Raw genomic sequence first — 16,243 nt, forward strand, 5'->3', positions numbered from 1 at the left:
CTGGAGGGGATGTGGCAAAGTAGGGACATTAATTCATTGCTGGTGGAGTTGTGAACTGATCCAACCATTCTGGAGGGCAATTTGGAACTATGCCCAAAGGGCGACAAAAGAATATCTACCCTTTGACCCAGCCATAGCACTGCTGGGTCTGTACCCCAAAGAGATAATGGACACAAAGACTTGTACAAAAATATTCATAGCTGCGCTCTTTGTGGTGGCCCAAAACTGGAAAACGAGGGGATGCCCATCAATTGGGGAATGGCTGAACAAACTGTGGTATATGTTGGTGATGGAATACTATTGTGCTCAAAGGAATAATAAAGTGGAGAAGTTCCATGGAGACTGGAACAACCTCCAGGAAGTGATGCAGAGCGAGAGGAGCAGAACCAGGAGAACATTGTACACAGAGACTAATACACTGTGGTATAATCGAACGTAATGGACTTCTCCATTAGGGGCGGTGTAATGTCCCTGAACAACTTTCAGGGATCCAGGAGAAAAAAAACACCATTCATAAGCAAAGGATAAACTATGGGAGTGGAAACACCGAGAAAAAGCAACTGCCTGAATACAGAGGTTGAGGGGACATGACAGAGGACAGACTTTAAATGAACACTCTAATGCAAATACTATCAACAAAGCAATGGGTTCAAATCAAGAAAACATCTAATGCCCAGTGGACTTACGCGTCGGCTATGGGGGGTGGGGGGGAGGAAAAGAAAATGATCTATGTCTTTAACGAATAATGCTTGGAAATGATCAAATAAAATATATTAAAAAAAAAAAAAAGGGTGCGAACTATGAAGTCATGTCATCTTAAATAAAATTTTGGCCATGCAAAAAAAAAAAAAAAAATTTCAACATCCATCCAAGTGGGGTCAAAAGTTCTGAATATGTTCTCCAGTCTTTTTATAATTAATATTGGTTCTTCCTCAAATGACGGAAGATCTTCCTTGAATTTATTTAAAACTTCAGGGTTAAAAGGTATATGGTGTTTTATAGATACCAAGTTCCCATTTTTTTTTTTGAAAGTTGGAACTTCCCTTAAAGGAAATAAACTACCTGAATTTTCTCATGTTTCTGTTTCTAGGCTTCTTGCTCCATTCTCAATGGGGTAGGTGTGAGAAAGGGAAGGGTTCGGCAAGCTGAGGGGGAGGGTTTGTTGTTGTCCCATAGTGCCAGAAGGATAAGAGGTAGGAAGGGTATGGGGATTGAATTGGGAAGGGTGGGAAGGAGGGGCAAAGGAAGAAGGGTCAGTAGCTAGGGGAAAGGATGTAAAGGGTTAGGTTAGGAGGCGTGAGTGTGGGGGGGGGGAACTGGGGCTGAGCAGGTTGGGCAGGGGGCATGGGTGGAGGAGGAGTAGGTTAGTTAGGAGTGGGAGAGGGGTCTAGGACCGAGGGTGCAGGGCAGGGAGAATGGGCAGGAGAAGGAGTGGGTCGGGTATGGGAGGGGGCAGTTTGAGAATTAGGAGCCAGATTGTGTAGAGCAGGGTGGGACAGGGATTCTGATAATGATGGAGTATAGAGAGATAAATCACTCCTATTCTGGGATGTTTTTGAGTCCCTTTTAATGCTTTTCATAAAAGCTATGAGCTCTCCCAAACTTTCCTCTATAAACTCAAACCAAGTATTTAGTTCTGCATTTTGTTGAATATTAGAAGGAGCAATCGGTTGGTTCGACTGGGAAATGGGTTATTCAAGGGGAGACTGACCTGAATCTCTTATTTGATTCCATATCTTATGCATGGTATTTTTCAGGACTCTCTTAGAGAGAATTAGATTACAGCTCCAACAAGTAAAATCTCAACCAGAAACAGTTTGAAGTATAGGCATTGCCATACATAGTCTGGGATTGTGAAATAGACAAAGAACTAGAGAGTACATTTGGGATTCTTTGTTCCATTCGACAACTTATCCAACACTCCATTTCCAGGGCAAATTTTTGTTCCTGCTTCTTTGGGATGGTTGTAAAGGTTCAAGGTTCATGAATTCTCTCTTCTGTAGTAAATAACTGATACTGTTCTAGGACCCTGAGAGTTTGAACTCCCATACTCTACCCTATAATTCCTGAGCAGAGATATGGAAAGAATAACTGCACTGCGCTCTAAACATTTATTAGTGAGCTCACTGTCACAGTTATTCCTTCAAGAAATTCTGGACCTTTGTCCCATTGGATTATCTCAGCCTCGTAGACCACACGTCTCCCTTATTACTGAGTGGAGGAGAAATCTTCTGTGGTTTGTCTGTGCAGAAAAGATGTGGCATGCTCGCAACCACAACTGGAGATGATAGCCTAAGGCCAATGTCTTTTACAATTATACCAAGCTATTTGGTCACTTTCTAGAGCTATGTGTACATTTGCGAATCAAATTGCCATGTTGTGTATACAAAAGAATATCATCAAATGTCACCTGCTTCTCCTAGTATACTAGTTGCTAATGGACTCAGTTGCTAGTCCAGTCTAGTTAAGTTGCATCAATCTTGGAGTAAGAAGAGTATTAAGGAATAACAAGTCATTGAAGGGCATTTCCAATAAGACCCAGCATAGGATATATAACAAATAAAAATTAAAATTTATAAATTATCCAATCAAAAATTAAAAAAACTAAATCTGGTTACTAGGAGGGAAAAATTGAGTGTATGGTGAAGAGTTTCTCCAAAGAAGTAGATATGAAAACAGCTGTCTTGGAACACAAGAACATTGAGGTGGAAGAAAATCTGACAGAAGAGAAGCAAAGGCAATAGCATTAGGAGAACATATGATTTTGCTGGGAATACATTCACCCCATGTACCAGAGTCCTCCAAATTGGAGGTCAAATAAAGTTAGTGACCATATTGAAAAGAAATTAAATGTATTAGTACACTAAGGAATCCTGCTCACTGGTAGCTTCCTGGGACACAGACTAGGCTTATGTAGCTTTTTCAGCCCTGCCCAGAGCATCAAAAGCATTCTGTGCAGACCAGTCTGCTCTTATTACCCTGGAAAGCCCCTAGGTACACACTGGGTACAACATTTGGAAGACACGTGCAAATAAAGAGTGCCATGTAGAGCAGACTTTCTTGTGTTCAATTTAAAGAGGCTGGAAGTAGTTATCTTAATTAAGTCTACAGAAGAATGGGAGTGGGGGTTAATTCAGCCAAATAGCACAATCCAAAACAAGGTGGCTTTCCCCCCACAGTTCTATTGACCTCAAAGACAGGATGAAATTCTATCTCCTGCAACGGTACAGATTAGAGGTGTCAAACACATGGCCCACCAGCCACATAGCAGCATGTGTATGATTCAATCCCATTTAAAGATGCAATTTGGAAATGCTGAACAAAATCAATAAGACATTTCAAATACGTACATATTCATTCATTTCTTTGATTATTTTTAATAAGCATTTGAGTGACCTTGTCCCTAGCTGTCCTCACCTCAAACTCTTCACTCTCTTTCTTGGAGATCTTGCTCGCTCCCATGGCTTCATCATCTCCGAAGGTGCCCCCCCCCATTTCTATCTCTACCTCAACACCATTCCCAAAGCTCTATCCCTTATTTCCAGAAACTTGCCATATGATCAACTTCCTGCTGACACCCTTGAGCTAACAGTTCCTGAAATATGACTTTTTCTGCTGACCAGAACCTTGAGGTAACTCTCAGTGTTGGACTTAGCCAAATCCGAGTTAAGTTTTGGAAATACAGGCAACGTTAGACCAAGATTGTGTATGTCTTACTCAGGATTCTGCATGAACTACCAGCAGGATATCGGTGAGATACAGGTAAGTGCACAAAGGACAAATGCTTACCACTTTAGTGATCCCAGCACATATTTCTCTTTGCCAAATGGAGAGAAGAAATTGCAAAAAGAAGTCTACATTGGCGCAAGTTGAACATGAGTCAGGCCGCTCGGAATGCAAATGTTCCGGTCCTGGCCATTCAGGGTATGGCTCTGTGGCTTTCTGTACACCCAAGCACACATGTGTACCATTTTGATCAGGGCCTGGAACAAAAGGAGCACTTGGGCAGTTAATATGTAACTATGGAAAACTCTGTGTGTGTGTGTGTGTGTGTGTGTGTGTGTAGAACCACGGAGCTAAATCTCTACTCCTAATTATTGAACAGAGAGAAAACACTATTCCCACATTCAGTTCACAAGGTAAGAAAGAAATCTGTACCTGCTTGGATATCACAGGATTGCTTTGATTTGAGGCAGATTCCCTCTTTCCCCTCCGCTTTTGCTAGGAGCTCCTCCACAAGTTTGCTTCTTGCCTTTTGCTTGTCAGACATGCGGCTCTCTGAAAGGATAAGAGATTCGGTGACTGGGTCGAGCCTATGACCGAAGGTCTACCGTAGCCCTCCTTCAGACTGTATTTGATTATCTGGGATCCCAAAGTATCAGCAAGATTGCCCTTGAATGAATGAGCAAATAACTATTTGCCAAAACACTTAACAAAAGTCACTTTGGTATGCGGCTGAATGTTTTTGTACTTTTGCAGCATGTTCGAATTAAAGGGTAAATCATCGATATTTTGATATAAACAGACATTATCACGTTTCACATCCACTACATAAGCCAATATCAGTTTGGAGATTATAAATGACTTACCACAGTGCCTGACACCGCATAGTAGGTGCTTAATACATGTTTCTTTCCTTTCCCTCCTTCCTTCTTTTCTTTCTTTTCTCTCTCCCTTCTTTCTTCCCAATTCCCTTCCTTCTTGACAGAATCGGTATTGGCAGAGGTCATTTGGGTTTTATTTTGAAGGAGGGTTTTCTGCATATGCAGAATTCACATAGAATAATATTTCAAGATAGAGGAAGAAGAGTACTAGAATGATAAATCGGGCATTCTGATGTCTTTAAAAGGGAGCGAAGTTATCCGGTTTGACCTACTGTGGCCAGAGGAAAAAAAAGATGGCGGTGGCCGCTACCTCTGGGGCAGTCCAGCAGATACGCCGATTCACCACTTCAGTGGCCAGACCATTTGCCAAACTTGTCAGGCCTCCAATTCAACTGTATGGGCTAGAAGGTCGATATGCCACTGCTCTTTATTCTGCTGCATCCAAGCAGAATATAAGCTGGATGCTGTTGAAAGGGAGTTAAACAGAGTAACAAAACTTCTGAAGGAACCCAAAACAGTTGCCTCTTTTATGAATCCCCATATCAAGCGTACCATTAAGATGGCAGCCCTAAATGACTTAATAGCCAAAGAAAAGTTTTCCCCCATCACAACCAACTTCATGAAATTGCTTGCTGAAAATGGCCGTTTAAACAACACCCCAGGAATTATTTCAGCATTTTCTACTATAATGAGTGTGCATCGTGGAGAAGTACCTTGTTCAGTTACTACTGCATCTGCTTTAGATAGCGCAACTCTTTCAGAATTAGAAGCAGTCCTGAACAGCTTCCTACGTAAAGGTCAAGTCCTGAAAATGGAAGCCAAGACTGATCCTTCAATCATGGGAGGAATGATTGTTCGTATAGGAGAGAAATATGTGGATATGTCTGCAAGAACCAAGATCCAGAAGCTAAGCAGGATTATGAGGGAAGCTGTTTAAAAGTAATGTTTTTCCACACTTCGTTGATGGAACTTCTAAAATTTGTGGAAACAATAAAGTACTTAAAATTTTTCATTGTGTTAATGTAGTTGAAATATGAAATTCCAATAATCTGGAACTATCCTGTTATACTATGTTACATAAACCAATTCATTTAACAAACAAGACCCCCCAAAAAATGCTCACTGTTTTGTAAATGAAAATTTCCTAGATTTTTGTCACAAAGCTCTATCTATGATATAAAATTGTCTCAACTACTCAAAAAAAAAATAAATAAAAGGGAGCGAAGATGAACGTAGGCAACCCTAACCCAATTTTGTTTAACAAGGGCTATGATATTTCGCTTCTTTGTTCTTCAGCTTCCTCATTGGTAAATTGAGATTGTGGGTAGCATGTATGTGCGTGGCTACAGTACAGTATAAAGAGAATCGGACTTGTATCTGATACATGTCCCCTTCTCTCTTGTGACACTGTCAACACCCTGCTGCAAACCCTTCATCATCTCACTTCAGAACACTCGGAGTACCTGCCCTTCTGATTGGTCTTCATGTCTCAAATCTCTTCCTCCACTCATCTATCAAAGCGATTTTCCCACAGTCCAAATCTGACCAAGGACCCCTTTCTGCCCCCTCATTCAATGAGCAGTGGTCCCCTAAGACCACCCAAATGCTCTCTTTGGGTCTTTTGGCCCTCTATCCTGGTCCCAGTCATACACATTATTCCACTCTGCAGAAGCAGGATTCAGCCATACTGACTTCTTTACTATTCCTCCAACAAGATAGTCCATTTCTGGATCCTTTGCATTTTGACTGGCTGGTCGCCAAATCTGGAATTCTCTCGTTCCGCACTTCCTTCTCTTGGCTTCCCTGGATTCCTTCAAGTCTCAGCTAAAACCCTTTCTGATGCCTCCGGATGCCAGTGCCTTCCTGCTGGAATGATTTCTGATTCATCCCAAATATACTTCTTGGCCTGTTGTCTTCACCTCTGAAATGCGAGCACTTTGAGGGCCTTCCTATCCAGTAAGTGTTTAATAAATTTAATAAATGCTTGTTGGCTTGATAAACGAAGTTATTTTGTGAACATTTTGTTTTGAATAAAGCATACTTCAGGCCCTCGTCTATGCTGTTTGGATAAAATGGTGTCATTTTTGGATAACTATTCCACCTTATTCAAATTGCATTTCCAATTAGTCATAATCAAATCAAAGCATATGTAGCCTAGAGCTTCTGGGACCTGAGAAGTCATAGTGTAGCACCCATTCTACAGATGAGGAAACGGAGGCAAGTGATGAAGTGATTTGTACAAAGTCGCACTTATTCAGCTGTCAGGACATGTGTACATTTTAATGTGTCACGTGGAGATGCAAAATGCCCTCTTTCCAGCTGACGTGTTTCCTCTCTTAAAAATGACTTGTGAGTGAAACTGGGGTGGTAAAGTGTTAGTTATTTATCTCTTCTTTTTATGTCTTCCTATTATTGTTTTGCTAAGTGCATCTTACCTATAGGAGTCTCTGGGGATGGCCGGTCCTGCTTGCAGTATCTTAATGAAAATGGAAACGTTATCTCTAAAGCCCAGTACTTATAGGGCTGACTCCATTCGGATGGGCATGGCCAAAAAGTTATCGCTGGACCAAATGGAGAGATTTTAGGTTTTAAATTAAAAAAGCAAAGCATAGTGGGTGCTTCCAAGGTGCATGCAATTATCTCTCAAGTGGCCTTGGATTGTGTCATACTACAAAGACCAGCTATCACAGAAATCACTGCATTAGTACACATTTTACTGATAGTGACACGGTCTGGTGAAAAGCTGGCCTGGAATTCCAGAGCCATTTGATGTCCAAGACTTTCGAATTGTGATGCCTATTGGTTCCCAACAAGTAACAAACTCCGTTGACTTTGTAGGTGCATCTGAGGTTTCACCAAGTCTCTTTGGGTTGTTGCTGCCTGCCTTTGGCGTCCTGGCTTTCTGGGAATTCTGATTGTAGCCCGATGGATATCTGCTATCAACACCGAGCTGATAAAGACTGATATATATATTAATTTAAGGTCGCCAAGGAATTCAGCTATGTAATTCCTAAATGAAAACTCAAATCAGCCGTCAGCCTTTTATAGAGTTTAATTACAAACAGGAGGAAGAAAGGAATTAGAGATAGAGAGAGAGAGAGAGCGAAAGGGGAGAGAAGGGAATAGGGCTTAAATACCCCTCTGTTTAGGCTGGGCCAAAAGGCCCAAGCCCTTAGATAGCTGGGGCAAAGAAAAGAGATCAGTCCCTATTACTCACGTGTCCAAAATGGAGAAACAGTCTCAGAGGCCCCCACCTTCAGCTTCCTTCAGAGCAAGCTTCTCAGAGTATACTCCAACCACTCAGACAAGCTCCTCAACCACCACCCTGAGTCTTCAGACCCCTCTATCTTTAAGGAAACCATCCAAGTTCCCTCCCCTCAGTTCTCACATCTACCAATCACTGTCCATCAATTTCCCTGTGCCAATGGAGGCTCTAGCTTAACCCAGGACCGCCCAGAGGTCTGTGGCTTTGCACATGTCTGTTGAAGGTCATATTCTCAATAATTAAATCTTGATCCTTTGCTGCAGCCCTTCCTAAATCCTGTTAGGACTGAGTGGGGTGGAAATTGTATTTTCTAAGACCTGGTTCTGTCATTCCAAGTATCTCTATTGTATCAATTCTAAAATCAATCATGACTCAAAGAAATTCCTGTTCTATGCTTAAGCATAGGTCAAAGTCCTTTCCATTGTTCAGCAAAAGGTTTCTGTCCTAAAGTAATCTTAAGAAGGGAGGAGGAAGAACCTCCCATGCCAAAGGGGTTCACATTCCAATAGACTATCAGTAAGAAATTTTCCAAGTATGAAATTTCCCAATGGTGAAATTTCCAACATTTATAAGTCTAAGGAATTTTAAGGTTTACAACTCTCTACAGATCTTGATGGACTCCCATTCTTTGTGATTCCTGCGGCACTCTCCAAAGCCAAATCAATTCTACTTTTACAAAATTTGCCCTGCTGGTTTACAGTCAATTCAAGGACGGAGGCATTCAGGAACCCCTTCATCATACAAATACTCTTTGGGATGTATACAAAATGATTTTTAACTTGTTACAATATGCCTTATAAAACTCTTAAACTGATCTGTGACAGTTGCATGATAACATCCACTAATATAGGTTGTACAGTAAGAGGAAAATCACCACCCAAAGGTGCTTTAATAATAACAAGTTGCGAAGTATCCTAGAGACTGAAATATTGATTTATGTGATAAATGTAAGAATAACTCAGTCCATTGGTACTCTCTTCCCTGTTTCGTGTCTCCCGTATTTTAGAATGGCCGCTCTCATTGCCGATGCTTTGTTTTTAAGAAGTACAGTCAAAGCCAAGCCATTCGCTTCATTTTGTAGTGATTTCCCCACCCTAGAACTACATACACACATCCATATATACATCCATATATATATATACATATATATATTTCTCATTTTGAAAGCAGTCCAACTATGGTGTTTCAGTGAAAGAAACGCAAACATTTTTGTTTTAAATATTGAAATCCCCACAGGAACCATTCTGAAGCTTAGTATAGAAATGTGGATTGTCAGTATTGGAGTGGTTTTCTACAATAAACCAGTTCGTTTAGATTGGGGGGAGGGGGAGAGGGTCGTACTGCTGACATTCATTTTTTACAGACGTGAAAGCTATTAGAAGGCTTGAAAAGAACCGTTGTTATTGATCAGAAGCACAAAAAGAGGAGAATGCAAAGAGGAGAATGCTTTCATAATATCCTGTCTTCTTCTTAGCCTTCATTCCCACCTATGACCTTTCTGTAGTCAAGCTTGGAACTTAAGGCAGTTAGCTTTGGATAGGAGAAGTTTTTAGTACTTTCCTTCTCTGAAATGATTTCTACGAAATGTTTCCACTTCAACGCACTACTGAAAAAAGGCTACAGGGCACCGAAAGAGCAAAGCAATATATTTTGTGGTTTCGTTTTTGAAGAATCAACGAACTTGGCCATTTAGCAGAAGTCAATGGTGTTTAGATTCTGATTGTGTCTACCAAGAGTTCAGGTTAATGAGTTTTTATAGATTGTAAGTGGGGGGGGGGGGGGAGAATATTGAGTGTGAATGTGGAAGAAACTCATTGATAATAAATCAAGTGTCTCAAGTAATAGTGCAATGCCTGACGCTTCAAAAACAATAAGCTCTGAATCATATTTTACTAGCATATCCTTGCTAGCTAATTAGACATAGAGTTTATCTTTTTAGGAGGATATCTTAGAGATTCATTAAAAATATTTATAAGAAGTGAGACTAGATCTACTTTATGCCCCTTTCTTTAAATTGTATAATTTTGTACTATATATTTAAATGTAAATGTTTAGAATCTTCATTATACAAATAATACTATTGCATTCATTTGCTTTGAAGTATTTGTTATTATATAGAAACTTTTTACAAATAGGTGAAATGGCTAATTTCCCACAGAGAGAATATCAGCGATTTTAAGATCACTGCTGAGTTTCACCAAAAAAGAAAATTGTTTGGGAGAGAAAAACATCTTTATATTGAAAAGAAATTAATTCTCTGGAAGCCTCCCACACATTTGTTCTATTGTTTCATTTCTCACCGGGTTTTCTTTTTACAATGTGACCGGCCCTTTTGGATACTTTACTATAATCAGAACTACAATCTTTTGTTTGATACATGCTTGCCCCTTTTCCTATCCTGACACATGACAGTAAGGAGCAAAACTGGTTAGTTTTTGCATGGAGTGATTATGGAAGAGAAAAGAAAAACGAGAATTTAGGGATTTTTCAAAATCTGTATTGCAAAGATTAACAAGATTGCAGTAGCTCACGTAATGATCACGCACCTTTGCTTTCTTATTGTTTCACATGATTATTCTGGTTTAACTGGGACCTTACGTTGAGACCGTTGCCAGTCAATCTAACTAATCTATTCTCTGTTTTAAGACACCAGGTTCTTAATTGAAATTTCTATAGAGATCCACACATTTGTTGTTCCTTTGTATTTCAGGAAAGATGATATTCATTTGATAATGATGATGCATAGATAGTTTTTTTTAGTTCTTTTTTATCCTTTTTTCAATGGAGTAGACTAGGACCAAGCTTTGTCCTTTCTATGAATGAAAAATAAATTATAATGAAATAAATGTATCATTGTTACCCAAGAGATACCAGTTGTCCTTTCATTGTCCCCAAAGTTGGACAGTCGTGATTCGAGAGCAACATTTGTGGAGGTCCCTTTGAAATCTGGTTTTATGAAACTTTAAAAGAGTTTTTATGAAGAGAAAAGACGTATTTGGGTATTTTCCTCACTGACTCCTAGAAGGTCCCAAGCACAGGGTCTTCCACACTGGAGTTTTGCAGAAATATCAATTGATAGAAATTGATCTGACCATGAAAGCCATCACGTTACCTGCTTCTGGGATGTGTGCCATGCACGTTTGGCAAAATAAGAGTAAGCATTTTTGCCTCGCTCACCCAGCAAAACTCCTCCCCAAGAGCTTAGACAGACCAAATTCTGATTGGGAAAGCCAAGCAAAAGTCAACATCATTCTTCCAGACCAAGAGGCAGTGGTGAATGGATACACTAGAGATGGGGCCTGGCCTGTCAGAGTTAAAGGGAGCAGTCTAGCCACCTAGGGATGAAAAGAGGTCCGAAACAAGAGCAGAAACAGACTCCAGAGTATCTCTGAATGAGTGCTGGACGCCAGAATAGGTGCCAACTGGCAGATCTGTCCCCCATGCCCTAGTTCCGAGGTCAAGGGCAGAGAAGAGGGCTTGTCTGCAAGCATCAGCCTTGCTACGTCCCGAACGGGGAACAAGTTCTGGAGCTATTGCTATGGGACTCTGAGCCGAGGGGCAGAGCAGGAAGGACTAAGCTTTGCCCATAAACGTGCAATAAGAGAACCAGGACTGGAGTTCCAGGCAAAAAGGAAGACAGCGATGTCACACCTGCAATATCTCCCAGGGGGCCAACTAATGGTGGCTGAGGCTGGCCTGGATCTATGGGAATGAAACCACTCACAGCCCACCAGATTCAAAGTTGGGTCAGGAACTTACAGAGTTCAGACTGAGGGCAATGAAAAGATTCCCTCTCCCTCCCCCCCCATCCCAAGAGTTTGAGAGCAATGATGTCTCCCAAGCCCAAAATTGCACTGTGAATGCAGCGGGCTGGAAAGGGCAGAAGCTCAGGCCAGAGACCTGGCCTGAAAGGGAACAGGACCCAGGAGTGATTAACACAAAGCCTGAAGTCAAGAATGAGGAGCAAATGATACAAGAACCTGCTAATATCATAATGAAAAGATTCAGGAGACAGGCTTGGGGGGGGGGGATTTATTGATTGGGCTAGCATTTAGCCAATGAGTGATGTAATATATACATACATACATATATATGGAAAGATGAGGAGGATATGAAGAACATAGGATATGGAAGGTTTGTAGCAGGGAATGGAGGAGTTGAAGGGAGAGAGGGAATATGGCTGCCGGTGAGGCAAAAAAGAGAGATGCCCCCTGAAAAGAAGCTATTTTTGAACAAAATGGGGTAGCCAAGAAATAAGCCACTTATGATAGCCTGTGGGGATGTCTTCCCTATGGATTGATGCCGAAGATGTCCCAGAGCAGGTAAACACAGACCCTCCTGAGGAACAAGCCCTTCCCCAGACTTTGGTCGCCCAGCAGGGGTAGGATAAGGACCATTTCTAGTTGGATGACTGAACTGAGGTTCAGCTCCCTCGATGCCCCAGAAAAGATAGTCCACTTATCTGACTGCAATATTCAAATAAGATAAATTTTAATAACCAGTTCATAGTGGATAGGCATCAGGGGAAAGGGAAGAAGGATGTCCCTAAATAAGGTTTGCATCTCTCTCAGCTTTGGAGCTGAGGCCAGGCCTCACAGGCTGGTAGAGGGTTTCTCTTATTCCTGTCTATGCTATATCTGTGCTAGTTTTCTTCATTTTACATTTTAGTATTAGACAGCAAGCAACAAGAAAAGTTCTGACTTTCAGAGCTGGTTGGACCTGTCTCTTTGGCTGAAGAAATCAAAGGCACCTCTATCCAAAACCAGGAAAACCAAACTCCTCCCACTTCCCACACTAGGAAGAAAGTGCTAGTCACAAAACCCACTGCCACTCCCAGTTGCCCCTTCCCCCAACAACTGTCAGTCTTGTCAATTTCTTCTCTCTCTAATATTCCCACTGTTGCTTGTTCCAACACAGTGGCAGAAAGTCCAGAACTTGTTTTAGTTTCCTTTCCACAGTGAATAGCTCAGGGATCCCCTCCATAACCAAAGCCAGAAGTCCTTTCAGGCGACTGATAAATACAGTTTGGAAGCTATTTATTCAGTCTCTCCCTAGGTCATCCCAAGACATCTCTGATTAGTGAACAGTTAAGGAAGGAGTTCTTCATCAAGACTCTCAACCTTTCCTACCTCCCTGGGTAATAGGGGGACAGATGCATACCTAACAGGAAGAGCTTTTATTAGACTGGTTGGAGCCCCTCTAATCCAGGACCTGGGTATAGGATTGACATAATATATAAAAAATGAATTCTCACAATTCCCACTCTGATTTTTGGAAGACTGTGCCTCAGTTTCCACAAGGAATCACCCTAAATATGATACTTATACATTTTAGAATTGATTCACCATGATACATAATCTAAAGGTACTATACATACCATGGAGGGTCTGACTAAGATGTTTGTTTCTCAACATGATGTTCAAAGTGACAGAGAGATCATTTTTACCATTGAGTAAAAAAAGCTCGCCTTCTGGCAAAAGGGTCACTGCTAACACCTTTCCCTAAATTTGCCTTCAAAGTAGATCTTAATACAACTGAACACAGTCATTAAAGTTTTGCCTTGCAAAGTTAGGTCAGACAGTGAGAGCTACCTCAAATTTTTGGATTCAAATCTTATTAATATAAAAGATTAGGAACCTCTCCACTAGAGTATTTGCATTTCTTTTACTTTTTTTTTAAAATCTTGGGTTCTAAGACAGAAGAGCAGGAAGGGCGAGGCAATGGGGGTTAAGTGACCTGCCCAGGGTCATGTAGCTTGGAAGCATCTGAGGCCAGATTGGAACCCAGAACCTCCCATCTCTAGGCCTGGCTCTCAATCCACTGAGGCCCCTCCTCTAGTTCTTGTTTTCTACTTCTATCCAAAGGAGAGACTTGCTTTTGAAACTGCTAATAACAGATGGAAAGCAAGTTATAGTTACAAATTTGATATATGCCCATTTCTACAACTTGGTATTAGGACATGCTCAGTGCCTTAGACACAATTGGGAATACTTCTACTTGTTGTGTATAATCATCCGATCTTTCTACTATTTTCAGAACCTTTTTGCCTCAATGATTATCTCACTTGTGTAATCAGCTCACAATACATAACATAGGCTTCCAAAAAACAGCAAGCCTTGGGTAGCGTATTATAAGAGAGAGGTTAATTCAGTATTGGAGGAGTTCCGTTGTTCAGTATAGAGAGGGGGAGAGGAGACCCCCCTTCTCAAAGCAGGGTACAGGGGAGACAGCTGATGTTTAAGGTTGGCTCAGAGAGAAGAGAGGGGGTTTGAAGATTTCCCCCTTCTGCCTTCCCTCCTTAGCTAAAGCTGCGCTCCCCAATTCTCTCTTGTCCCTCTTGTCCCCCCTCCACTACTCAAGACCAAAGGGTCTCCCCTTGATCCGTTCACTCACACTCAGCTTGGGGAATAGATAACTTTTAATGTCAACTCAATCAAGTAATACAAAAGGAATAACGGGCAGGGAAGAATGGGAAAGGAATGTGGGAAAAGGGGGGTCCCTGTCTCTATCTAAAACCCTTTTTTTCCCTCCTTGAGTTTGGGGGGAACTCGGGCCTTGGCAGCCTGAGCACCCTGAGAGAAAGTCAGGTTGACTCACCCCGGGGCAGCAGGAGCTGAGGTAAAGCCTGCTCAGGTGTACTAGTGGGGAAATCAAGAAGGAACCAAAGCGTTGCCAGATACTAGAGAGAGGGAACAGATAAAAGGAAGCACCACTTCTCCCTCCTCCCAGGTGGAGCTGTTTGATAATGGAGTCAGGTCTGATTAGAGCTGAAAGGTGAGAGGGATCCCCTCAGTCTCTTTCTTCTTTAATTGATGTATTTGTAATTCCCCCGTCTAGTACACAGAAGATGACTGACTGAGTCTTCAGTAAAGCAAAAACAACTATTTATTGGTAAAGGGTTACGGTATAAATGAGGAAACAGGAAACAGGAAGTCCCTGACTCTTTCCCTCCTACAGCTGGTTTCCGGCGGTTTGAAGCACAATGTCTTTGTGGACTCAAGACGTTGGTACTTCTTGTCTCAGAGATATGGTTTGGTGAGTCTTCTGCAGGACAGGCTATTGCCTTCCCCTAAGGGAAAAAGTCTCTATCTTAATACTGTAACAGCTGAATGGTCTGGATCTTCCATTGCCCAGCAAAGGATTTAGTGGATATATTTTGTCTTCTCAGTAAGGAGTTTGTTCCTTCCCTCTTCAAGCCAAGGAGAGAAGAACTCAGCAGTTCTCCAACTGCTCCACCTTTTACCTTATCTGGAATGTTCCGTTCCCATCCCCCGATGGCAGCCGAGTTCCATTTCGTCATTTTCTGAGATAGCTTTTCAAAATCCAGTATTTTTAATTCATTTTGGAATTTCCCTCTTCCACATAGGATAGCACTGATGACCCGGATGACAGGAAAAGGGGGGCTCGTCAAGGGAGGAGGTTGGTGGAAGACGAGCAGTAGACAGCAGAGGGTCTGTTTGTACCTTTCGGAAAGCAAGAAAGCAAGAACAGCCTCGACATCACATAGACATCACATCTATCCATGTGGTGCAAGTAGAAGTTGAAACAAATAAAAGGGAAACAGCTAGGGAATGAACACTTGTACCTCGTTTTCATTTGAACTGGTAAAAGGAAGAACAAATATGCACATAACCACACAGCTGGGCACAGAAATATGTTTCCCAGAAACCAGAGAACAAAAAGGAAGGGGGACCTGAGGATAAGAAAGAGGGCAGGGGGCAGTTGGGTGGCTCAGTGGATTGAGAGCTAGACCCAGGGATGGGAGGTCCTGGGTTCAAATCTGGTCTCAGACACTTCCCAGCTATGTGACCCTGGGCAAGTCACTTGACCCCCATTGCCTAGTCTTCCACTCTTCTGCCTTGGAACCAATACACAGTATTGATTTTAAGGTGGAAGGTAAGGGAGAAAGAAAGAAAGAGGGCAGATGAAGGGAGGGATTAGTCTTAAACAAATTCTAACCAAGGAGGGGGATTTCAAAGATGCATTTAAATGAAAAAGGAGGATCAAAAACCTATTATTGGACTTTTTTTCTGTTTGCTTTTTTTTTTTGCAGTTTATTTTAGAGAACATCATTGAAAAGAAAGAAAGAAAGTCCTGGAAGAAATTCCCAGAGCAGCATAAGGCATTATCACAACTTTGTGAGGAGAAGCAAAGCTATTGGTAAGACAAAAGGGGGGAAACAGGAGTCCATGACACTCAACCTAGAACTCTAGTGCTGAGCTTACTCTTTGTCTCTCACTATCCTCCTCTTCTCTAAAGTGGGGAAATGTGGGGAACCAAACAAAGAAAAGTGAAACATAAAAGAGGGTAGAATGCAGGAAAATAATGATCATAATGGCGAGTGGGATCAGCTCCCCCATAAAATGGAAGAGGA

The 16,243-nt window shown here is 41.6% G+C and overlaps 1 protein-coding gene across 1 annotated transcript; it reads left to right on the forward strand.

Moving 5' to 3' along the window:
• The first annotated feature begins 4,863 nt into the window (after positions 1-4,863).
• On the forward strand, positions 4,864-5,708 carry LOC100027682 (ATP synthase subunit O, mitochondrial-like). The gene is given in 2 exon segments (XM_016425545.2): positions 4,864-5,056; positions 5,059-5,708. Coding segments are annotated over 2 exon segments (642 nt in total). The 5' UTR covers positions 4,864-4,897; the 3' UTR covers positions 5,542-5,708.
• The last annotated feature ends 10,535 nt before the right edge of the window (positions 5,709-16,243 follow it).

The sequence above is a fragment of the Monodelphis domestica genome, chromosome 5, assembly GCF_027887165.1.
Source record: "Monodelphis domestica isolate mMonDom1 chromosome 5, mMonDom1.pri, whole genome shotgun sequence".
Taxonomy (NCBI): Eukaryota; Metazoa; Chordata; class Mammalia; order Didelphimorphia; family Didelphidae; genus Monodelphis; species Monodelphis domestica.